Source organism: Thamnophis elegans, chromosome Z, assembly GCF_009769535.1.
Source record: "Thamnophis elegans isolate rThaEle1 chromosome Z, rThaEle1.pri, whole genome shotgun sequence".
NCBI classification, from domain to species: Eukaryota; Metazoa; Chordata; class Lepidosauria; order Squamata; family Colubridae; genus Thamnophis; species Thamnophis elegans.
In genome coordinates this window covers 117,486,696-117,512,857 of record NC_045558.1, presented here as the reverse complement: position 1 = coordinate 117,512,857, position 26,162 = coordinate 117,486,696, and the positions used below count along the sequence as shown (strand labels likewise).

General features: G+C 41.4%; 2 protein-coding genes across 2 annotated transcripts in view; one reads left to right on the top strand and one right to left on the bottom strand.

Moving 5' to 3' along the window:
• The first annotated feature begins 1,274 nt into the window (after window positions 1–1,274).
• LOC116522472 (protein phosphatase 1 regulatory subunit 15A-like) lies at window positions 1,275–11,561 on the top strand. The gene is made up of 3 exons (XM_032237392.1): window positions 1,275–1,491; window positions 5,142–6,621; window positions 10,390–11,561. Exons 1-3 carry the CDS (start codon window positions 1,454–1,456, stop codon window positions 10,603–10,605), a joined length of 1,734 nt encoding a protein of 577 aa, XP_032093283.1. The 5' UTR covers window positions 1,275–1,453; the 3' UTR covers window positions 10,606–11,561.
• A 9,392-nt stretch (window positions 11,562–20,953) lies between these two features.
• The window catches only part of NUCB1 (nucleobindin 1), a 29,820-nt gene continuing 24,611 nt past the window's right edge, over window positions 20,954–26,162 (bottom strand). The window contains exons 11-13 of the mRNA XM_032236654.1: window positions 24,808–24,978; window positions 23,400–23,499; window positions 20,954–21,614 (exon numbers count right to left, since the gene is read on the bottom strand). Of these exons, the coding sequence (XP_032092545.1) occupies window positions 21,496–21,614; window positions 23,400–23,499; window positions 24,808–24,978 (390 nt within the window). The 3' untranslated portion in view covers window positions 20,954–21,495. The remainder of the gene's footprint in view (window positions 21,615–23,399; window positions 23,500–24,807; window positions 24,979–26,162) is intronic.

Here is a 26,162-nt window from a genome sequence, read left to right as displayed (position 1 = left end):
AAACTCCTTGTTAGCTGCAGCTCTTTCCTCTGCAAACAAGGCATCCAATTCTATTTGAATCATCATCATCATCATCATCAGACTAGAGCTGGAAGGGGCTTTGGAGGTCTTCTAGTCCAACCCCTTACTCAAGCAGGAGACCATTTCAGACAGGTGTCTGTCCAATCTTTTCTTAACAACCTCCAGAGATGAAATACCGAAAACTTCTGAAGGCAAGCTTTTCCATTGGTTGATAGTTCTCACTGTTGGGAAGTTTCTCTTTAATTCCAGGTTGCTTCTCTCCTTGATTAGTTCCCATCCATTGTTTCTTGTCTTGCCTTCTGGTGCTTTGTAAAATAAATTGAACCCCCTCTTATTTGTGGTAAACTCTCAAATACTGGAACACTGGTATTGTTCCCCCCCCCCCCAGTCCTCCTTTGGCTAGAGTAGATTGGCCATATCCAATTCGTGCAAACATTCTTCATAGGATTTTGTCTCAAGGCCTTTAATCATCTTAGTTGTTTCTCCTTTGCATTTTTTCCAAAGTCTCAACAATATTGACCCAAAGGTGTTTTTTCAAGCGGCAACTGGACTTTCTTGCCGTTTTTTTTTTTAAGACGTTTCACTCCTCATCCAAGAAGCTGTCTTCAAAGAAAAACCACAGAGTCCAGTTGCCTCTTGAAAAAGCATCTTTGGGACAACCATGACCTGGATGACTGAGAATCTCCCTAGAGCAGGGATCACCAACCTTTTGGACCTCAGGGACCACTAAATTCATAATTTTAAATCCCGTGGGCCACTAGTAAAAAGATAAATCGCATTTAGTGCAATATAAAAAATGCAAATAATTTTTCTGAGGACCACCAAAAGTTTTCTCGCGCACCACGAGTGGTCCATGGAGTGGACCACTCGTGTACACCAGTGAGTAACCAGTGAGTAACCTCTGTACACCAGTGAGTAACCTCTGTACACCACGAGTACACCAGTGAGTAACCTCTGCCCTACAGTCTGTCAACATTATTCAAGGATGTTTTTTTTTTTAAGTATGTTTTTCCAAATAATGTTTTTTAAACTCCAGAAGCGAAAATTGAAAGTATTGGGTAAGTTTCCATTTCCGCCCGCCCACCCCCAACCCCCCCCAACCCACACAGGCCGTCGGCAACCGAAAATTCCCCTGACGTCACCACATCCTTCGCGCGCCCCTCCCCTTCTAGAGTCCTCACGTCCCTCTCCCTCTGCCTCTGTGGCCACGCCCCGTACCTTCAACGTCACAATGCGATGACGTCTTTCCATTGCGGAACGAGTTTATATAAAGCGCCTGCGGGTTTCGCTTTGCCATCAAACATTCCGTTCTAAATCTACACAGGAAAAGCAAAGGTCATTCTCGATAGGGCGAAATGGTTCGTGCCGAGAAGAGCTGCTGTTTTGCAAAGCCTACCGTCCGGCCGCTTATTCGCGTTTATCCCGCGGTTACATGTTGGAGCGAGTTAATTACTGGCTAAAAATCCACAGGTAAGAGGGTTAAAAAAACCATTAGACTTTTCTTCCCCCCGGGGCGGGGTTGGGTGGGGAGATCCCAAAATGCTGCCCCCCCCCCAATGTATTGGGGCTCTTGGGTGTCCTGGACCCCTTGGTCTATTGTGGGGTTCGATCTCCTGCTTATTCCCGGCAAAAATGCGGGTTTCCAAGCTGATTCCCCGCCTCCACACCCCGTGTGTTCTGTTTCTCACGTGCTTTAGGCACTTCCCGAAGGCAACGCCTGTTTTCAGAAAAGTTCTGGTTTTCCCGAACTCGGGCCAGGTGTCCCGGCTTGGCATTATGATAGCCCTGCCACCTCCGCCCTCTGGGTTGCCTTCCCAGGCATCCACCCAAGCGATCCGCCCTTTTTAATTGTTGGTAATCTTCCCTCTCGCTTCGTGCGGTTCTCAGAACTGTTTCTCCTCCGTTGGCACAAGCGTGGTGGGTCGCCTTCCCTCGATCCTGGATCCCCCATCTAAAGCCTAGATTGTTCTTGGCTTTTGCCTCTCTCCCCCGCTTCCCCCCCCCCAAGGTGCTGTCCTTTTTGCTCTGGTCCTTCAAAATATCATTGCTATGCCACTCTCTAATTTTCATGCAAGGTGAATTATTCAAGTCTTGGTCTGTGGTTCTCCAAAGTGTAGGATGGCTTATCCAACCTGGTGTCTTCTAGAAGGGTTAGTTGAGATTCCTCATCCAAAGAATATTCCAAGGTGTGTTGTGTTGTTGTTTTTGCTGTAGAATAGGGACTTTTATGGACACTCTTTTGAGTCTCTTTCTCCCTTCCCTCCCCTTTCTTTGCCCCCCACCCCACCCCCAAAGTAATCAGCCTCCTCTTCCTGACTCAGCTTCCAATTTTACCAGCCCCCTCCCCCCCCTCCTTCCAATGCTACTGTTTGTTATCCATCAAATGCTTCTTAGGAAACTCTCATTGGACCCTCCTTACTTTCCTCTTTCAGAAAGAACCAGATATCCTCAGCAAAAGCCACTTTGCAATTCTTGTCCCACTTTCCATAATATTCTTCTACATTCCATTAGGATCTTCTCCTAGAGGATCCAAGCTCTTTGCACTGATAACTTCTGATCATTCAAATCCACCATCAAAAAGAATTTCAGTCCACAATCATTTGCAAACCTTTCTGCTCCTTTGTAATGACTGTCGCTTCTCAAACATTGATGATTCCCTTTGTGAATATAGTCCCCTCCTCCCCCCACTTCCAGATCTAACCTGTTGTGGGTCAGAAGGGTTGTCTCTCCTCCTCTCTCCTGGCAGCTGCACACTCAGCATCCGAACTCTGTGTGTGTGTATGTATGTGCGCGCGCGGTTCCCCCCTTTCTTCCGGACTGGGGTGTTGCCAGCGTTCCAGGGGCACTTGCTTCAACTTGTCTGGGGCGCGCCCTGAATTCAGCCTACACACCTCAACTGGTGAAACCTTCCTTAAGAAAGCTGGGAGGTGAACAGGTAGTTCACCTGTACAGGTAGGGGGCAGAAGGAATTGTGCTGGAATTTGGGAGAAAGGCACCTAAGAATGTGGTCTTCCAGCCTCTTTCTCTTTCCCGTGCCTCCACTTGCCAGCTCTTGTTTCTCAAAGCTTATTTTGAATTTGGCCTTTTGTTGAGAAAAGTGGATTAGCAAAGGAACAAGGATGCCCTGGAAGGGAATTTGTTCCACTTTGATTTTCTAAAGAATGCTGGAGTTGTGGTTTTCCAAATGCCAGAACCTGTTCCCTTTCAGGCTTCACTGGAAGTTTTTAAGAAGAGATTGGACAACCATTTGTCTGAAATGGTATAGGCCAACTCTTTCCTGAGTTGGACTAGAACAGAGATCTTCAAACTTGGCAACTTTAAGACTTATGGACTTCAACTCCCAGAATTCTCCAACCAGCTCTGAATTCTGGGAGTTGAAGTCCACAAGTCTTAAATTTGCAAAGTTTGGGGACCCCTGGACTGTAAGATCTCCAAGGTCTCATCCAACTCTGTTATTCTGGCTTTGAGGTTCAGCATTTGAATCTGATACCAGGAACACGACTTGGTATAAAGCAAGCATTAAATGCTCTTGTTTTCCCTCTGAAAAAAATTAAAGATATTCTTGCAGACTTTGCAGTAAAAGAAGATCATGCATTTTTAGTCATATTAAAAATTTGTGCCAGAATGCCAGTTATTTTTCTGGACCAAATTAAAAGGTTTTAATCGGAATAGTGTAAGAAAGTTGGTGGGAAATTATGATTTTTCAGATGTTGTTGAATAGCAATGCCCAGAAATCTCAGATATAGCTGAAGGGTGTTAGGAGTTATGGACCAGAATATCTAGAATGAAATATAGTCCTCATCTCATGATCACAATTGGGACCGGAATTCCTGTCGTAAGTGAAATCAAATCCGATTTTATGATAGTTTTTACAACTGTTGTTAAGTGAGTCATGCTGGAGATTGGCAAAAAAAGTCACAAATTGCAATCACCAAGTCACAGGCTGCTGCAACAGGTTGTAAATGTGACTTGGTAGCTAAGGTCCATAATTGCAGTCACGTGACCACAGGGGTGGTGACAGTCATTAGTGTGAGAACAGATCATGAATCACTTTTGCCAAGCCTATCATTAAAAGAATGGTTATAAGGTGAGGATTACCCATGACTTAATTTTCAATCACAGCATGACCCCTTCACTAGGTTTGCATAAAACGATCATCCTTAGAAAATATGTCAAAACATATTTTTTAACAGACTGGTCTATTACATTATTACTTATGTTAATTGATATTTCCATGTTTTCATTATTTTTATTTTGTTATTGTTTCCTGCATAAAAAGAAAAACTACTATAATAAAATGTTTGTTTGCTAGATTTGTGTGTGTGTGTGTGTGTGTGCGTGTGTGTGTGTGTTTATATGTGTGTTTATGTATGCACAGTACAACCATAGCAACTTTGAAGATATGTGGACTTCAACTCCCACAATTCCTCAGCCAGCCATGCTTAAAATCCACACATCTTAAAGTTGTCATGGTTTCCTGCATAAAAATAAAACGAAGACTACTATAGTAAAGTATTTGGTAGAACTATATGTGAGTAGTATAGTTTAGTCCTAAATAGGTATATTGTTAAAAATAGCAGATGATGGGAAAGAGATCTGTATGAGACAAAGGACAGTGCTAGACTTGATGTTCTCTCTCTTCTCCCTCTCCCTCTCCCTCTCCCTCTCCCTCTCCCTCTCCCTCTCTCTCTCTCTCTCTCTCTCTCTCTCTCTCTCTCTCTCCCCCTCCCTCCCTCCCTCCCTCCCTCCCTCCCTCCTTCCCACACACATATCCCTGTGGTCAAATGATCAAAATTTGGGTACTTGGCAACTGGCATGTATTTATGATAGTCATGCTATCCTGGGGTCACGTGATCACTCCAACAAGCAAAATCAGTGTTGAAAGTCATATTCGTTTCACAGCCATATAATTGACTTAACAACTGCAGTGATTCACTTAACTGTGACCAAAAAAAGGTAAAATGGGGCACAATTCACTTACCTGTCTTGTTCAGCAATAGAAATTTGGGGTTCATTATAGTTATAAGTCAAAGGACCTGTAGTTTGTTATAGTCTAAGAATCTTGAGTTTCAACTTACATGTTCTTACTCTAAATTCCAACACTGATTGCTTCTTTTCAGATTTAAAATGCCTCCGTGTATCATGGACAGCCAGTTCACCTCACCCTTTGAACCCCAAAATATTCTCCTCAACAGTTGCTATCCCTTTGGCTTTGGGATGACAAAAAATCCACCTCTTGAACCAGTCAGTTACCCACCTGCTGGCACATTTTCAGTTCTTCGACATATGTTCAAGCTCACTATGGTCTGGTTGCGAAGATTTTTATATTTTTGGCAGCCTTTCTCTACAAACCTGATGAAGACTATGTTGAGGGGCATTGCTAGAAGAGCATTGCCCATCTTAGAGAAGATAAAGAAGGCCAGAGAACTTAAAAGAAATAAAAACAACACTGAGAAGATGATGGAGAAAGACAGCTGTCAAGAACGTTGTTTTCTGAAGAGTCATATAAACCATCTTTCGGAGAGAAATTTGGTTTTAGACTGTTTTGGAGAAGACATTGAACAAGTTTTGATCGATTCAAGCAGCATTACAGTAAATAACATGCATTTGGAAGAGGAAGGGATTTCTGAGCTGTGTTTAATAAGTCCTACGATAGTATTTGATTTGAGAAATAATTGGCAAGATTCTTCAGGAAAGGACATGGAATGTGTGACTGTAAAAAGTTCTGAGCATGTCTCTCTTAAGTTGTTGGAAGAAGATACTTGCAATCCTGAAATCTTTATAAAAGAGTTGGACCTCTGTGGATGCTTAGAAAATACTTTGGACTGCTTAAATCCTAATGGACAATTAAATTTTAATAAGGGCCTTGATGAAATTTTGGAAACCACCTTCGTTCCCCAGGAACTGGAGAAGAACATGAAATCTAACCAGGATCCGCCAATAGGTGGAAAACAAAGCTTAATATGTTCACTTGGTTCTTCAAAGGATGAGAAAAAACCAGAAATGAAGCAAAAGAGTGGAAAGAATGAAGCTACGTGTAACATGGAATCCCCTACCAACCCCGGTAGCTTCCAGAGTTCCCTGGTACTTTCCTTATTCTATAGTCCATTAGAAGATGAAGAAGATGACAATGATGACAGTTCAGAAGACTGGTGGAGTGAGGATGAGATGGAAGACAGTAGTAAGACCCAAATTTGCTCTGATGGCAACAATTCAGGAGACCGAGAGAATTATCAGGATATAGAAGAGGAGGGCTCTGTACAGAAGATTGTTTTTGAGAATCTCTGTGGAGCTCTATCTATGAACAGTGATCCCTTACATCCACTTTGCTTTTCCAAACCTATTCAGGCCCTTACAGACTTCACCATTGCTTCACTGAATGCCCCAAACCATCAAGAAACTGTCTCTTCTTATTGGACAAGAACCAGTTCTAAACTTGAAGAATCATGTCATCTCCCAAAGCAGTCATTGCCCAGAGAACATCAAAAAGTTGAAAGAAATCAGGAGACCTACCTATGCTGCCAACCAAGTCTCAGGAAAAGCTCTTCTCCACTCCCTGCAGAAACAGTTTCACAGCAGGAAATCCAGGTGAAAAAGAAGGTGAGAGTCCTAAAATACTTATGTGTGCTCCATGAATGTGTTTGGAATGAGGATTTTCAAAATCCACCTTTGTTGTGTTTTTTTGTGGCTCCTTAATTAGGAACCATGAACACTTGTATTTCTGCTCTTGGCTGTGACTGATTGAAATTTAGACTTGCCCACATGATTATGTTTGAGAAAATGTTTGTGCTTTTTTAAACTATTTTCACCATGATGATGAAGAGTAGAGATGATACACAGTACTTTTGAGCTGTTGTTTTTGAAGCAGTACAGTAGTGGGCAAAGTTGCATCAGTTGAATTTCTTGCTGAGGTTGAAAGTGAGGATTTTAGCTCCATTTATTTATTCAGTTTGCTGACTGACTCTTTGTTACCTTGGGTGGTTTACAAAGTGTGAAAAATGAAACAATCAAACAACATAAAACAAAAAAAGAGTCAAAATAGCAAAAATAACTAAACCAGATTGAAAACAAAGAATAAGAAGAAAAGGGGGCTTTCACCCCTAGTTGCCAAAGATATGGGTGAAAAGTCAATTTTTGGGGGTCCATCGAAACACTAGTGGCCGGGGGGCAGGCACTTGGACCTTGGGAAGTACCCCCTTGTAGAGAACTGTTATATGGAATCGAATAGAGAAGGCATGCTACTGGGGTCTCGATAGACAGCATTGTTCAACTGGAGAAACCTGGAGCACACCAACCCTGTCAGACTAGATTAGCCGGACAGATACTATAGGAGACAGACCCTCAATTAACCAAGTCCCAGGCTATATGGTCCATTTTGTTGGAAACTAGTCGATAACCCAGTATTGCCTGGTTATTTATTTGTAGGGGGGAAACGTCCAGACCAAATGTAATTTCTAAAGTTGGATTTTCCCCCTTAGCAGAGGGAGCCTCCTTGCGGAGTACTGTGAAACAGTTACCATGGCAACTCCACTGTGCTGCACAGTAGAAGCCATTTTGCGACAGTACATTAGAAGCCATTTTAATACACAACAGGCTGTATCTTAACACACACCTTGAAGGGTTTTAGAGGTGTCTTACCCCCACAATATTTGTTTCCAGAAAGTAAGTCATCTGTGTCCCAAGTTTGGTTGAAATTGCTTGAGGCGCTCCAGAGTTATACTGGAAAACACACACACACACACACACACACACACACACACACACACACACACACACACACCTTGACTTATGAACACAACTGAGCCCAAAATTTCCATTACTAGATGAGACATTTGTTAAGAGAGGTTAGTCCCATTTTATGACTTTCCTTGCCACATTTGCTAAGTGAATCACTGCAGCTGTTAAGTTAGTAACATGGTTGTTAAGCAAATCTGGCTTCCACATTGACTTTGCTTGTCAGAAGGTTGCAAAAGTGGATCATGTGACCTAGGGACACAGCAACAGTCACAAATCAGTTGCCAAGCATCTGAATTTTGATCACATGATTATGAGGATAATGCAACAGTCTTAAGTGTGAAAAACAGGCCATAAATCACTTTTTTCAGTGCTGTTGTAACTTTGAACAGTCACTAAATGAACTATTGTAAGTTGAGGACTACATGTATAATAGTCATTAAACTATTGTGTATTTTATCAGCCAGAGGCATACACATTAGAGCAGGGGTAGTCAACCTTTTTATACCTATCACCCACTTTTGTATCTCTGTTAGTAGTAAAATTTTCTAACCGCCCACCAGTTCCACAGTAATGGTGATTTTATGAAAACCTAATGAAAATGTTTTTAAATAATGGTATTAATTTTTTTTAAAAAGTCAATTAAATTTGAAAAAAGGAAAGTGCTTCAGTATTGGACAAAACCCCTACCACCCACCATGAAAGCTGGAACACCCACTAGTGGACAGTAGGGACCAGGTTGACTACCACTGCATTAGAGGAGAAGGTAGACTTTTATTGGAGAGGTGTTAGGATTAGACTGTTGGAGTATTCTCTTCAAAGAACATGTGGAAGAACAAAAGGCTGAATGCCTGAGGGAGCAAAGATGGTTTTATCATTCACAAAATGCCCTTCCCATTCAGTAATTTCAGGGAATTCAGCTCCAATTGAGTTAGACCTCTGTGGAAAACCAAATAGGGGAACGATTCATGTGATGTGACATGATTAATTTAGTCACCAAATCAGTGCCTGAATTAGGAAGAAATAGAAGTCATGTTTCTTTTTAATTGTCCCTGACTATGAATCATACGTCTCTTCCAAAGGAAATAAATGATGTAAGATTAGGACATTTCCCAGTTGAGTAGAGTCATTTCCCTGCCTCCTTTTAAGAGATTGCCTATTATAAATTAAAAATAAAGATTCCTGGCTTTGTTTTCTATTTCCTTTTTGCCTTACTATCACTTCTGCATAAATGTGCCAAGTCCATAGACAGATTCAAATTCTTATTTAACTACCCTAAATGCACAAACCTCTTTGGAAGAAGAGCGTGAAAAACTGCAAGTAAACAAGCCAGACAATTTTATTTGAACTTAGACTGGGCCTCTGTTTTAAAATAATTTTTGAAAGATGGGGATTGTGAATGGGAAGTAAACTCTCTTTTATTAAGGCAAACGTTAAAAAGACATTCAACCACCTGTATATACTGACATGCGAAGGATTAGCTTGGGTGTTGATCATGAATTATGATTATTATAACCCATGGGGATTCCTGGGTGTTAGAGGCCAGTGGCTACCTTTTAGCTGACCAGATTTTATGTGCCTCTTGTGAGAGTGAAATTATTTGATTTGCACTGCACCCAGAAGAAAAATGGGATGTAGCTCTAATCTCAGATTATAGTGGGGATAAAATGAAATTAAAAGGACTTTACCACTGAGAAGAAACAGTGTCAGAACTGTTGGGAAACCACCTAAAATGAATCAAATGAACAAATGTCTTGGTTCCCCCCCCCCCCCCACTTCTCCTATAAAGCACCAGGGGAACATAGAAAATATTTTTTCTTTCAGTTGTATCCTCATAACAGCCCTGTTAAATAGTTGGGGTGAGAAATAATTAGCCTAAAGTCACCTACTAAATTTGGCTGTTAAAAGTGGCTTGGAACTCGAGTTTCCACAGATCTCAGATCAACAACTACATACATAAGTATAAAGAACAAAATCTAATTTAAAGATGGAGGAAGGAGACGATTGAGCAAGGAATAACATTAAAGGAGGATCCTTTGATGGAGGACCCTGAATAGGTTTGCGAATTGGAGTGCCTAAGTGTATAACCAGTATTGTCAAATGGGAAGCTCTTGGCAGATAATAAATACGCCGTGTGAATATGGAGAGACACAGACACAAGCCCATCTGCTGGAGAATGAGAAGAAAACAGACAAGAAGAAATAAGAAGAAAAGAAGCAAGAAGCGAAGAAGGAAAAAAGGAAGAAACAATAGGACAAACATTGGTTTACATTTAAATTAGATTTACTCAGTTGGTGTGGTAATTAACGTGCTTGGCTAGAAAGAGATTGAGTTCTAGTTCCGCCTTAGGCATGAAAGCTGGCTGAATGATTTTGGGCCAATCACTCTCTAAGCCCAACTCACCTCGCTGGGTTATCATTGTGAAGAAAATAAGAGGAACTTTATGCTTTCTCAAGTATTCAAGTCCAATGAGACTTGAGTACTTATAAAGGTAATAAAGGCTAGATAAAAATCTAATAAATATGATAAGAGTGTGTCGTATAATATAATGTTAATTGTTTACTTGATTTATAGCAACAAGCAGCCACCTAGAAGTATTGGCCTGATTAACTTACATCTTTCCTTCATTCTTAGGTCCGATTCTCCCCAGTGGTCACTGTCCACTCACTGGTAGTCTGGGACTACGCCTCTCGGGCTGCCCGTCGGGGCCCATGGGAGGAAATGGCTCGTGACCGCTGCCGCTTCCACCGAAAAATCACTCAAATGGCAGCCATCTTGGAGCCTTGCTTGGCAAAGGATCATCGGGACAAAGTTTGGAAGAGGATCCATGGGGTTTCCACATCTTGCTGACAACAATCCCACCAGTTCCAGTACCACCAGAAAAGAGGATTCCAGAATTAGGAATGGAAAGCCTCTTTCAGATTAAAACAAAAGTTGAGGATTCTGGGGGAATTCTGATCCTGGTTTTCCATCACTAAAAGAAGAAAGTTGATTTTGCTCTTCTGTTTAGTGTTTTAAAGTGTGGTGTGAACTAGAACCTCATTGTTCATAGATTTGAAGCAATTTTTCAACTGATGATTTTGGGGATATAGATAGAGTCTGGCCCAAACCATTGTGGATGAGATAAAAACATGTTGACTATATGAAGGAGTAACATGAGTGAAAATATCAAGGCTTTTGTTTTCTGAATAAATATAATTCTAGGTTGTTACTACTACTACTATTACTGCTATTGCTGCTGCTGCTGCTGCTGCTGCTGCTACTACTACTACTACTACTACTACTACCTCCTCCTTTGTTTGAAAAGTCATGAAACATGGCTGTTTTAATGAATATATGTGAGAAATAATTGCTTTTAAATACAATATTAAGTTCTATACTGCAGTTCCATTTCACAGGCATTATTTGGGCTCCATTGTATGTGATCAGAATCTTTTGATTCCAAGTCAACCTTGCTTGTTCTGGAACTGGAATTTTGAGTTGGTCCCTCTGGATTTATCAGAGGGGCAATTTGAAGGTTATTGAGAAAAAAATGGTGCTAAACATATAGTTGAAAAGATCAACCAAGGCTGGCTCTGATTTCTTCACCTCTGTGGTCTGATTTCATGGCTAAACTTTTTCATATGCACCAATTAGAGGGCAAGAAATGGATCCAAAATTTGACAATTTACATTTTGTATATTGGAAGGAGTTGGTTTGCTTGTTTGAATATTTGCAAAATCTCTGCTAGATCGTATACATTTTTAATTGAAGAAAAATGTTTTTGAAAGATTTCTATTAATTGATATTAAATTATTCCTTTGAAATCCCTGGTTATGTCGACTATATCATAATTGATTATTGAATTGTAATAATTATAACTTTTTTTTTTAAAGAATGTATCTCTTAATTGTTTTCTTAATATTTGTAATAACAGATGGTGATTAAGAATATAAGAAAAGCTGTTTGACATCAAAGTAGATACCTAGTCAGGTCTATGTTATTTTCTCTACCATAGTTAATAAGAACAGTTTTGCAAAACCCACAAGCAGGATGTGAGCAGAAAATCCTGCTTATAGTCCCTACCACCTGTTGTAAACTATGTCACACATGAATAATTTATAGCTTTATTCTTCAGAAATCTAGTAGCTCAATCTTAAAGGCTTTCCCAGTTTTTCCATTCTATAAAAGATGTAATGGCCATTAATTTTTTTTTGTAGATTATCACATCAGCTAACAATTGGTGAGAGTGATGCCCTCCTAAGGATCGTGGCAGATGTGATTCTGCTAGGACAGTCAATGGAACCCTAAATATTAAATAATGAATATATGTAGATGAATAGAATATGATATGTAAATATTGCCAGATATTAAATGTTCTTGCTCAAGTTTCACATATTGAAATTTCCACAACCTCTCACCTTCTTTTATCAAATCTAACTCCGCCCCTTCTACACCACCCATCTGATGTTTACCATGCTAATTGGTTATTCATCCACATACGGTGTGACCAAAATATTTTGTTTTTCCTGTTCTTAATCTTAATCCCAGTTCAGGACAGCAGCAGCTTTCTATATAAAATTTCATTCATATAACCTCCTAAACCATGATTATTAGAAAACATTTGCCTGGATTTAAGCAGCATGTTAAACCACAACAGTGGTTTACAAAGCCCAGTTTATGTAGCGCTCTGAACCAAAAACCAAACCAACCAATCAAGGCTGTTTATGGCTGACATATTGTGCAAAAACCAGATCGCAGTGTGAAATCGCTGGTTCGTGTAGTAGCTCAGCACTGTCAACACCAACCTTAGTCAATTCCAGATTTGCAAACGTCAATCCTTGATGTTCTCAACAGTAGCTGTTACTGGCTGGGGATTTCTGAGAATCGATGATCGCAAACGAAGTAGTAAAGATTGAGAAATGGTGTTTACATAAGCGTCCTTCTATGGCGTAAGATTCTTTTCCCAGCCTACATGAGGAAGCTGAAGACTGAAACTGGGAATTTCTCCAGGCTGTCATCAGAGCAATAGTCCCCATTATCCCTCCACCTTCCAAAAGCGAATCACATCTGCGATTTCTAAGGCTATATTAAAATTGATGCAAAACACAAGTTTAGTGTATTCTGATTTGCCAATTGACTCTGCTTTAGACATCATCCGGATTTTTAAATTATGTGATGTTCTCAAAAGCTTTTAAGCTTGGGTTTTTCTTTTTTGAAATCCACAGCCTTTAAATGTCCAGCAGGGCAGTTTTTGGTCAGCTTGACTCTTATAAACTGTCAAATATATGCCAGTTTCCAAAAGCACCAAATTTTGATCATGTGACCATGGGGAGGCGGCAATGGTTGTAACTAAACACTTCATATGTCACTCTTTTCAAGGCAATTTATTTGAATGATCACTAAACAAACAAGGGCTACTATACCTATCAAATAAATAAGGGCAACTAGATACAGGTAATCCTCGATTTACGACCAAAGTTGAGCCCAAAATTTCTGTTGCTAAGCGAGTTCTGTCCATTTTACCACCTTTCTTGCCACAGTTGTCAAGTGAATCACTGCAGCTGTTAAATTAGTAGCATGATTGTTAAGTGAATTTGGCTTCCCAACCAACTTCGCTTGTCAGAAGGTTGCAAAAGGGGATCACTGCAACCATCATGAATATGAGTCAGCAGCAGTGGTGTGTTGCAGGAGATATGCCTCGGTACGGGTGTTACCGGAGCCTGCCCGGAGCATCAAGTACCGTTCCGGTACGGTGCTCTGGAGGGCCCACCCTCCTACCCGAGCTCCTTACCTGTTCTTTAAAGCCTTTGGCACTTCTGCGCAGGAGCATGGTGCATACAGTCTATGCAATGCTCCAGTGAGGAGCTGGAGCGTTGCGGAGGCTTGCAGAAGCATCGCTGGCAGTTACAACGCATGTGTGCGCTGCACGGGTCCATGTGGGCAACGCCAGGCCCGTTCCAACCGTACCGGTTGGAAAGGGATCCGGAACCCACCACTGGTCAGCGGCCAAGCGCTTGAATATTGATCATGTGATCATGGGCATGCTGCAATGGTCATAGTTGTGAAAAATAGTAATTAAGTCCCTTTTTTCACTGTCGTTGAACATTGAATGGTCACTAAATGAATTGCTGTAAGATGAGAAGCCCTGTATCAGAAGAAAGATATTTCCTACCTGTTGAGTTTTCTCCTTAGACCGACATAGCTCTAAAAAAATATCTGGGAGAAACAATCCGTGGAAAAGAGCCCAAATCATAGCCACAGAAATGACTTGTATGGAGTCTGGATCTTTTCATGCAACAGGAATGCAAGCTTACATACCAAGGGTGATTTAGTCATCAACATTAAAAATAACCTAAGCCAACGCCTGATACAAACAGCTCTAAGGAACCATCCTAAAATAACTGAGATGGAAAAAAATATGAGTATTATATGTTTCATTGGATAACCCCTGATGTGAGGTAGACTTCCGTCAGTACCATAATATTAGGCCTAATTTCAGATGACAAAATTGGGATCTGAGTTATCCACCTTGGAGGCTTTACAGATAACTTTAGACTACAATTCACAGAATTCTCCAAATTGGATAGAAGTTATGGGAACTGTAAATTAAAGTAATCTTAAAATCTTGTGATTAGGGAAAAGTATACATACTGAAAGGAAAAAGTGAAAAGAGCAAAAAATTTGCACAAATCATTCATCCATATCTACATGCCTATCACACTATATTCGATTTCATTATAGCAAGTAAGGAAAATGTGTAATAAATAGCAAGTCAAATATATTGATGACATAAGGGGAAATAAAAGAAAATGCAATTAAATTGAGTTTAAGCCAACATCATTCACTATACCTTTCTACATTTTTCTGTCTCTGCAGACATTTTAGCCTTTATATTTATTCTCTGTTGTTAGTTGTTATTTTTTGTTATTGTCACCCATATTGCATAGGCTAGTCAGAGTCACAGTTTGAGTTGCGAAGTCTTATAAATCATCAAATAAATAAAATCCAGATTTCTACCATGCACATATACTAATTCATATATTGCCTTTGGTTCGTAAGATTTACCTTTCTTATTCAGAGTTACACCATCTGTCTAATCCTAATTTACTTTGTCTTTCCCTTCCTCTTAACCTACTTTATTTTTCCTTCATAGGATGTTTTTGTACTTTGATCATTTCATTCTCCGTTTGATTAAACCCCTTCGTTGACATCTTTTGTTCAACCTGGTCATTCCATTTTCAGATTCGGTCCATATTCATTCATGACTCTTTTTCTTCGTATACCATCACACAAACTCCTTAAAGTAACTCATTCCCATGTCCTTCAACTTATTTTTGTTTCTTCTGACATTCCCTGTCTTGCTCCTTATAATTAAGCAGAAACACTTGAAAACCATGTGTGTTTTTGTGGACAAACCCTTTGTTCTTTACAACAGATTACATAGAGCTCATTACCTTTCTGACAGCATTTGGAAATACTTCCTGTTTAAATGTTGGGTTATTATTGTTAAGAATTTTTCCACCCCTACAATAAGAAGCACATAATAGAATTTTAAAGGGCTTGGATACAAGTATGATTTAATTCAACCTGTGTTCTTCCGAGACCCTCCAAATGTGTTGGACTATTAACTCCCACCAGCAGTTTCTCAACTTTGGGCGCTTGAAGATGGGTGGACTTCAACTCACAGAATTTCGCAGCCTGCTCCTCGGAGTTGAGGTCCACTCATCTTCAAGTGCCCAAGGTTGAAATACACTGCTCATCAGTATTAGGGTAAAGATAATGGGGGTTTAGGAGGGAAGGGCACAGTGGCTAAGACGCTGAGCTTGCCGATCAGAAAGGTCAAGTTTGGCAGTTTGAATCCCTAGTGCCGCGTAATGGAGTGAGCTCCCATTACTTGTCTAAGCTTCTGCCAACCTAGCAGTTCGGAAGCAGGTAAAAATACAAGTAGAATAATAGGAACCACCTTTGGTGGGAAGGCTACATTGTTCCATGCGCCTTTGGAGTTTGTCATGCCGGCCACATGACCAGAGATGTCTTTGGACAGCGTTGGCTCTTCAGCTTTGAAACGGAGATAAGCACCGCCCCCTAGAGTCAGGATCAACTACCACATTATGTGCAAGAGGAACCATTACCTTTACCTTTTTTGGGAGTATAGTATGCAATGCTGACACTTCAAGAGATTACTAGAATGGAAGGTTAGTTTAATGTAACCTCTAAGCAACATTTTAAGTTTTTTTAAATCTTACCTTTATTATTTTTATAAATAACTCAAAATGTCAAGCGTACCTAATACTCCTGTCCTATTTTCCCCACAACTCTATGAGATGGGTTCGGCTGAGTGACTGGTCCAAAGTCACCCAGCTAGCTTTCATGTCTAAGGTAAGACTAGAACTCATTGTCTTCCTAGTTTCACCTCACTGTGTGAAACCTTATCAAGGCAAGAGTTGATGTCATCTGGCATAATATATTCATTCACGTCTCTAGTTAGCCCACTTACTTGATGGGAGAGGTTTTTCTTTCTTGAAGAATTCTTCATCCAACACCTAATTTCTTTTCCTGATTTACATTTCTTACACAACACTGCATACCATGACAGAGAATCAACAGGCATCCACGTTATGTACATTCTATTCTCTGGGGCTAATATCCCATTTCATTTACTTGCGTTGTGGAAATTATGTATAAACCCAAGTTGATCCAGTCGCGACAAAACCACAACCACTGATTTAAACTCTTGTTAAAGAATGTGTGGAATATGGGTTCAAAAAGATGTCGAGTCCACATTTTAAAGAGTTAAGTGGTTCTATTTCTTCCTTGCTCTGAATAACTTAAGCCTCTGAGAAATCATGAGGGGGAAAAGATAATGACTTATGTTCTAATTCTTGTCACTGACTCAGAAGTAATTGTTGAATAGGTTGTGACCACAAAGAGAATGCACTTCTTAGGTCATGAGTAGGTTCCATATGGAGGTGTATCATCTCTGGTTTCCAATATACTATACCTTAAAAGGACAGGCATATTTGTGTGTAATACATGCATGCACATGTCTACATGCATGGACCAGGTTTTTCTCTGTGGAAGTACAGGAAGATCATGAGTCTGATTCAGTGAGTGACCAACTGTAAGGCTTCTACATTTCAGAACATTTAAGTGAAAATAGGGGAAATAATACGTCAATAATTACAGTTTGAAACATCAGCTTTTTATGGCTCATTACAATCCTCTCCAATTATTCCTTCATAGATGTGGTTGAGCTCCTTTAGCAAGTGTTGTTAACTGTGACTGGATTGTTGGAATGACTGTTGTAAGACATATTTCAATTAAACAAGTGTTTTGAAGGTGATGTGACATAATGTCATAACTAAGTTTGAAATAACATCAGCTGCCCTACAGGCAGGCAATGTAGAGAAAGGAGAAAGAAACATATCCACCTCACAGGAGGTTCAGTAAGATTCTGTCAATGTTGCGACCAATGGATCCCCGGAAAGGATTCTAGAAATACCTTCATTTTCATTTAAATAACATATATCACTATTAACAAGATGGGTCACAATGAGCCAGATGTTTAGGTTAGATTTGGCAATTTTATATACCTTTTGAGTCCTTCATTAGGTTTTTGTTCTCACGGCAATGTTCTTATGTGATAGTATCAAAGATACAGGCCATCTTCAACTTACAAACACAATTGAGGCCATCTCTATTGCTAAGCGAGACAGTTCAATTTTATAATCTTTCTTGCCATCACTGTTAAGGGAATCACTGCAGTTATTAAGTTAGTAACACGGTTAAGTGAACCTGGATTCCCCCCACCCCATTGACTTTGCTTGTCAGAAGGTCATAAAAGGTGATCACATGACCCTAGGACACTGCAACCGTCATAAATATGAGTCAGTTGCCAAACATTCCAAATTTTGATCACATACCATGGGAATGCTGTAACTCTTGTAAATGTGAAAAAATATCATTTCTCTTTTTTCAACACCATTGCAACTTCAAACAGACATTAAACAAATAGCCATAAGTTGAAGACTACCTGTATTGTCACAGAATGTAACCTTTTTCCAAGTAAAGCTGCCTTTTACAATTGGTAATTTTGTCAATGTTGATGGTGTTCAAATGATGCTCCAAATATTTTGGGATTGTATCCAAGGCACACATCACCACTGGTGCTATCTTTGCTTTTTTGGGTGGGGGGCACAAATCATTTTATTTCTATTTTCAGGTCTTTGTATTATTATAAACCGCAATATTAACTCTAAAGGTTTCACAACCAAAGCTTAAATTATATGAATGTGGTTTTTTCCCCCAATGTTATTTAAAAAAAAACCCAAGGTCATTTACAGTGGTATTTCGTTCATCAGTAATTCATTCTGGAAGATGGGACAAATATTAAAATCGACAAGTACCGAGAAAACCACATGACTTGCTATTTCGGTTGGAAAAAAAAGTGAAGCACAAGGCAGCCAATGTTAGCAAGTTCTCCCTTGCACATCAACTACAGGGAGAAAAAAAAGAGTATCATGACAAGATTTCTGCTTTAAAATAAATATCAAATTCAACAAGTTTTGAAGCAGTTGAGTGTCCAGGTATGACTGTATTCAAAATTTGCTGTGGTTCATACTGCTTAAAAGTTCAGTTGAATAACTGGACCCAGTAAAGTCCAGAGGTGAATCTCCTCCTCCTAATCTTGAAGAGGTTCCAAAGGTTCAAAGTTCAATCAACACATCAAAGCAAATAGGTTTTTAATTTTCCCTCTCGCCTAATTATTTCTCCTGAATCATTTCTGTACATTTCCATATGCTAAAAGCTAGGGCTTGCATATCTAGGCTACGCAAATCAGGACAACAGCTAGATGGCAGCAAAAAGCTCCTTTTCCTTTGCCTCTTTCCTACCACCACCTAGTGGCTATTTAAACTTGGGCAATCATACAGATGGGAAACTCTAGGGTAGGGACCATGTTTAAAGCAAGCAGGTACAAGCTTTTTAGGGCATTAGAATGATGTAGGTGTCCTGGGAATGCTGCACTCCCTGTACCGTTCAGGAAAGGAGTGCATTACTCCCATGAAATACACCTTCCTTCCTTTGGGAGGAGCTGCCTGTGAGGAGGATGGCCAAGTATTTATTCATATAGTACAATATCACAGGCTCCTGTGATTCACAGCTGATTCAAACTTCATCCAATTGTTGGCCAGCAATTGGTCCTTCCCCCCCCCCCCCAAGCCTGTAGGTCAGGGCTGTCAAACTCACGGCCCGCGGGGTGGATGCTTCACGCCCGTACACGGTTTAGCCAAGGGGGAAAAAGTCCCGATATGTCACATGACCCTGCCATGACAATGTGAGCTTGACACCCCTGCTGTGATTATGGAATATACTGCACCTCCTCCAAGGATCTTAGCAGGCAGCAAAATGTGGTCCACTTTGTAGGGAAGCAAAGCCCAACTGGGCAGGCAGGGGTCAGCAATCTTAAACATTCGAAGAGCCACAAAGGTCCTAACCAGAAACTCCCTATTCAATTCTGGAGCCCCTACCCTAGAGACTCCTCCTAGCGCAGCATCCTTTTTTCTCCACCTGTCCTAACCAAACACCCTATCAATTGTGGAGCCGACTGGCGACAGGGAGCCACAGCAGAGGAATGAAAAAGCCACATGTGGCTCCTGTTGTGGCCCGCCAGTGGCCAGCAGAGCTGGCAGCAGATTCAGAGAGTGAGGAGGTTGAGGAGGAACGTGAGCCAACCCTGGTGTCTGGGGAAGGCTCGGATGAGGGCTCTGTGTCGGAGGCAGAGATGGGACCAAGGCCATCTGGTAGTTATTGCTGCCTCCGGAGCCTGATATCAGCAAGGCAGAAGAACAGCGGAAGCCTGTTCCCATTGTGCGCATGCGCAGAGCTGCCAGAAGGCAAGAATTAAGAAAACAGGGTCAACTTGGCAGTAAGGCTTGGAGATGATTGACCCACTCCCCTAAGACATAAAAGAGGAGCGAACAGACCTGAGCTTTTGCAGTAAACTATTAGTTCATCTGGTCAATTCAAGCTTGGAACAGTTCTGTTTGACTCTGTGCTAAGTTTGGCCTTCGTCTGCATTTGGCAGTTAGGTCTCTGGCAGCATTCAGAGGGAGATAAAGTAGGTGTTTATCAACATTCCCCTGAAAGACTGTGACAACTCGAGCAGACATCTGTCAGAATCTTCACAGGCTGTTTGTGAAGCCTAGGAATGACCATAATTTCACAGTTGTATAAATAAAAGAGGGTTTTGGGGAATAAAATTGTGATTTATGCTTTCTCAGGAAGCCTAGGTCAGAACAGCTCCAGAGCTGCGGGTTGCTGACCCGTCCTAGGGAATATGGGCTAGAGCAGTGTATCTTGATCTTGGCGACTTGAAGATGGGTGGACTTCAATTCCCAGTACTCACCCAAATAAGTGGCTTTCAAGCAACATTTATTCTTACACACAAGTCCTCACACTTAAAGCCACTGCAATATCCCTGCAGCGACATCATCAAAATTTGGGTACTTGGCAATTGGCATGTATTTTCAATAGTGGCAGAGACCCAAGGTTTGGTGATCACCATTTATGATCTTCCTGGAGGTCGCCAACAAAAAAAGTCAATGGGGGGAAGCCGGATTTGTTTAATGACCATGGGGATTCGCCTACAAACTCAGCAAAAAGGAGCAACTCACTTGACTGCACCATTCCAGACCCAACTGTAGTTGTAGGTCAAGGACTTATCTATATAAGATGGGCAAAGTAGTGCAAAAGCCAAGCTAGAAAGAAATGGGTTCTTTTAAATTATTTTTGTCTTCCAGACTAAAGGAAGTTGTGGCAAAAATAAAAAATGGTCAATGACCATTCACCCAAAATGCTCATACGGTGGAGTAATTTTACATACTCGGTAAGACGTACTGCCAAGTAATGAGCACGGTGGCTCAAATGGTTAGAACGCTGTGGAAGGAGGTTACTAAGCCCATGTTTGAGACCCAAGAGCTGCCATGGTATAGGGATGAGCTCTTCTCCTTCACTCCAGGTCATGCTAGGGACATGAAAGAAGCCCCCAAGGAGTCCCCAGAGTAACAGTGATGTCACCGGCGAATTCTTTCCCCTGGGAAGTGCCTCAGTGCTTCTGACACAACTGCAAAAAAATCCCTGCCAAGTATACAGATGCTGAAACCATGTCACATGTAAAGGGAAGATGGTGCACAGGATGAAATAAAAACGCAGAAAATACTTCAAGGAGTTCAATTTATTAAATAAAAGGGAACCAAATTGTTTCAAAACAAAACCCAGCAGTTCTCAACACATATTTCGCAAACGGGTGCAACGCTGTATTTCTGGGAACCAATTGTGGATAAAGAGGAAGGAGGGCAAAGCACAATACTCTATTTACGAGGCATTATACTCATTCCCTTATCTTCCCTTTTATATACCCATAAGCATTTCTGAACTTGTAGGATAAAATTACCCGAGAATGTCAGGATGTCTAACCCTTACTTCCTTCTCTTTCGCCTGCCCCAACCTTTTGAACAACAAAGCCGTTCCTATTTCCTCCCTTAATTATTTCCCTTTGTCAAGAGAGTCATCTGTTTGGTAAAAAATGTTTGCTTACGTGGAATAAATGGAGGATTGGGTGCAGAGGGCAATTAGTAAGCATTCTCCTCTTTTAAACATTGCCTTGCATGGTCCCTCCTCCACAGTCCTGGGGTGAAGTTTGATTTAGATGCCCTGACAATGAGAAAAGAATATACAGGACTCCACCATAGCCGTGTTCTATTGGACAGCAACCTCTGGGTGTGCTTGGTTCTGAAGAGCTTCTGCTTGGACTTTCTGAGCGTCATGCTCTGATGCTCCGGGGGCTCCTGGATGGGACTCAGGAGGAGAAGCATGACCTAGAAAAAAGAGACCACTGTTACACTTGTGATTCATCTGAAGAATCTTGTTCCTCAAATACCTACCCACCCACAGGTTTGGGAGTGAAACCAATCCCTGAGGGACACTTTCTCTAGATGTTTCTTCACCAAAACTAGGCTTATGAAGATGGTATGGCGTTTGTACCCTGAACTTAGCAAGGGTCAGAAAACAGATGGGTTTTCAGGTATTGATTACTATAATATTCAACAGCCCCAACAGCGATAGCAAACAACGCAGGAAGCTGTAACCCAGCAATAACTCTAGCAACATAGATTCCCCATTTGAGTTCCTATCCTTTCTATGAATTTATAAATTTGGTTTACGGGAGCCTGCACTGCCACCCTGTGGGTGATGTGCAACCAGCCATCCCATAGTTACTAGCTAACCTCTTTATCTTAACCAACATGAACTTCCAGGATTTTTGGATAGGGGTGCACTTTTACTGAACATTTTACCAGATGAATGGGATATAATTAAAGCATAATAAAGTGTTTAAATGGCAGCAGCACACGGCAAAAACTCTTTTGAACATACCAACACCAGCTAGAAAACTTTTAATTACCTCTTCTTTAGGTAGAGGAGGGAAGGACAACTTATTGCTGCAAAAGTTAAGCTTCCAACTGCTCTTTGTTCCAGAGGACCTGCTTAGTTGAAGCTAAAACAGTTCACACCTAACTTCCCCCAGACAAGAAGAGTAAGAATGCCTTTTCAATAATGTTTGGCAGAAGGGCTCTGATTGATGGCAAAGCATTATTTTTATGAGCACTTCTATCAACTGGTGAGAGAACTAGCTTGCTTCCACCATAAGTGGATGAGAACCTGTATTAGAATTCTGATTCTCACATTCACTTAAAAAAACTGACACCCCAGGTTTTACTAAACCAGGATCTCCCCAGACATTTTGGCCATCCCAAACTGCAGGACAAACCATCTTATCCAGGTCAAGGTCCTAAATACCTGAGGAGATTGAAAGCAGACCCAGCTAAATGAAGCTAGAACAAGTAAGATCTGCAACAAGACAGAAAATGGGATGGGATAGAACAACACTTTTCAGGATACCCTTATTCTATTTTTCTTTGCCCTGATTTTCTACATTTTCTCTTGTCCAACAGTAAACGTTCAATGGTTCTTTGACCCCCCAAGGTTTATACAGGCACCCTAACAATCTTTGAATGAAGCCTGGTGTTATTCTCAAATGCAATAAGGAATAAGTGCAACTTTGGGGCTAAATAAGAACATAGAGCATTATTTGTATTGTGTGATCTTGAGGCATCACCAAACAGGCTAGCAGTAAACAACAGCCCAAACAAGGAACTGGGACTACTCCCACCAACACTGACAAGCGAAGCCACTGGTATATAAAATGTGAGCAAACCCCATTCCGTATTGGCACTGAGAATGTTACCTAATTTGGCAATTAAACATCTACAAGAAAATAACCAAGCTCAGAGAACACCAAGGACCTATTGCCTCATCAACTGTTTTATTCTATGTCTACACTGAGTTGAGTTACAAATACATAAATGCAATTAACATGAGTATCAGCAACCAAACAATTCCAAAGTTTACCTAACCCCATAAGGTAAAGATGTTCTTGCACCAAAGTACTCCATTTTTACCTTACAATGAAACAGCTTTAGAAAGCCACGTTCTCATAACCCTTTTAAAGAAGCTCAGAATTCTGGTCTTTCAATCTTTTTCCTCTCTCAAATGGGCCTAAATTGCCCTCTCTTCCCCCAAAATCGTAGCTTCCCGGCTCTTACCTGCTGGGGCTGCATGAGGCGGCTGTGCCTGGAACTTCAATTCTCCCCCAGGACCAACCTGGGATTGTTGAGATTTTCTCTGTTCCATTTGAAGCACAACCTGGAAGGGATGGGAATGTGGAAAGAATGCCATCAGATACAAATCAAACCTTTGACTTTTTAGTAGACTCTGCCTACTGAAGATTCTCCGGCATACATAAAAGAAATGCCAGAAGATCATCTGTAACTCAGGGGTTGACCATCTCTATTCCGAATGCTAGTCCCAGATTGCAGCAAACGAAGATCCACAATTGAAGCCCCCACTGGAGACCTGGCATGTTACAATGAGACATTTTCGAGGAAAATTCCCATGATTCAATTTATGAATGGAAAGAACATGAGCTGTTTGGGCCACGTTTATTTGACCAGGGCTGAGGATAGAATACAAGGATCTGTCTCCTTAAGAGGGGGTTCAAACGACCTTTGTAGTATATAGAAGTATAATAAATGCTGACCTGCAATAATATCAAATGCCAATCATCTCATGTTTGATAACATATTTAATTTTCTGCTTATAGTGAAATTACAGAGTTAGTAAAGCAGAGCGTGACCCGTCAAATGCATGCCAACGAAACCACGCCGACGAAACCACGCCCGCCATCAACAAACAACATAGTGGGACGCGAAAACAACGTTATAAAGGGTTAGGGTTATAGCGTTGTTTTTGTGTCCCATTATGTTGTTTGTTGATGGCGGGCACGGTTTCGTTGGTGCGGTTTCGTCGGTGCGCATTTGTCGGTGAACCAAGCAGAGGTTAGCATTTTTTTTGGGTGGTTAGTTGCTTCTTAGTTTCCATCTAAAATACAAGTGCTGTTTTAAGATAACTTCTGAGCCAATATTTGCAAATGCTTAAGTAAGCTTTAAGTAGGGTTGAGTTCAGGGACTTTCACAATTTGACAGTTTTGTTTAGGTATTTGTTTTAATTTGCTTTAATTTGAAATTCACAGTCAAGAAACAATTCCCTACAAAAAGATCTTAAGGAAATCTGTAGTCCTCCATGTTACTGAACTACAGCTCCCATCACTCCTTAATATTAAGCATACTATACAACAGAGCTATCAAACTCCCAGCCTGTGGGCTGGATGCGTCACATGCTGGTCACGCCCATGCCCGGTTTAGCGAAGGGGAAAAGTCCCCACTACGTAGTGACGTTGACATGACATGCTGCCTGGGGATTTCTGGGAGCTGAAGTCCACACACCTTAAAGTTGTCATGGTTGAGAAACACTGCTGTACAGTTCAACAATATCTGGAAATTACAGGATCCCATATAGGTATATAAATGTCAGCATTACATGGGACTTGTTTCCCTTTATCAAAAGGAAGCATAGTGAAGCAAAGTGTATCTTTCCAATTAAAATATTCTCTACCTGTTGATACTCCTTCTTCTGAGCATCAAGTTCCACCTGCCGCTGCTGAAGCTCTTTGTGCTCCTGGTGAAGCTGCTCTGCTCGTCGGCTTAACTCCTCCTCCTGAGCCTTAAGCTCCGCCTCAAATCGTTGGAGCTCTGCCTCTGAGTAGATCTGTGTTTCTTCTACTGTCTAGATAGCGGGAGAAATGAGAGAGAGAGAGAGAGAGATCACTGCCTTAAGAAGTACAAGAACACCAAATTTGTGAGCCACCTGGAGTCACATAACATGATGTACAAATATTTCTGAGCAGGGAGAAATTAGGATATTATGATTCTCGATGCAGTTCTTAAAAAGTATCCTCTCTGGATACTGCAATTTCCATGTTGGGCAGCAACCTGTTTTGCTACATTAATTTTGGAATAATTCAAATCGACCGTTGACTTACCTGAATGGACCTTCTATGTGCACTGCGAGGGGAATCCAAGCATGGGTTAACTTTGTCCATTAGCCTAGAGACTGAGTTACGTAATTGTTGACCACGCCTCCTTTGACTGGGATAGTTCAGTTTTGTAAGAAGGCTCAGCCAATCCAAGAGAAGCAAATGAATCAGCAGACAAGAAGGTAAGTAGGTAAGTAAACACAATGCTTGCGCGTGAGTGTGAGTCAGTGCCAATGCCCGGACCAGCCAAAGCCGAGGGCGGGTTTGGATTCCCCCCGCAGTGCACGTTCAGGTAAGTCAGCGATAGTTCTCCTGTGCGCTGGAATCCAAGGGTTTACCGACAAATGCGCGCTTGACAAAAGCACACCAACAAAACCGCGGGGAGAAAAGTGAGAGTTCGAAATTGCGCCGATGAATGAGCACAGAAGCGTGCCGACAAGAGCGCGCCGAAAGAAGCACGCTCTAACCCTAACCCTAAAGGTAACCCTAAAGGTAACCCTAAAGGTAACCCTGAACCTAACCCTAAACCTAACCCTGAACCTAACCCTAAACCTAAACCTGAACCTAACCCTAAACGTAACCCTAACCCTTACCCTAACCCTTACCTTAACCGTAATGGCGCTTCTCTCGGCGCTCTTTTGTCAGCGCGCTTCTGTGCTCATTCGTCGATGCGCTGTCGACGGCGTGGTTTTATCGCCACAGTTTTGTCGGTGCGGTGTTGTCGGGCGCGCATTTGTCGGGTCACGGAATCCAAGCATGGAATATGCCAAAGCAGTGAGTTTCAGGGGGGGGGGGGCATAGACTGGTCAGGGGCCGTGGATGATGATACAACCCTCCGTAAGACATGACGCCCAAAGGAAACCTCCGCCGAGGCATACATGTCCACTTTATAATGACGGATGAAGGGCGACGGTGATGACCAGGTCGCCGCCCT

Coding starts and splice junctions, on each gene's coding strand:
- LOC116522472 (XM_032237392.1), top strand. CDS start 1,454: ATGTTGGAGCGAGTTAATTACTGGCTAAAAATCCACAG. Junction 1,492..5,141: donor TACTGGCTAAAAATCCACAG/GTAAGAGGGTTA, acceptor GCTTCTTTTCAG/ATTTAAAATGCCTCCGTGTA. Junction 6,622..10,389: donor AAATCCAGGTGAAAAAGAAG/GTGAGAGTCCTA, acceptor CTTCATTCTTAG/GTCCGATTCTCCCCAGTGGT.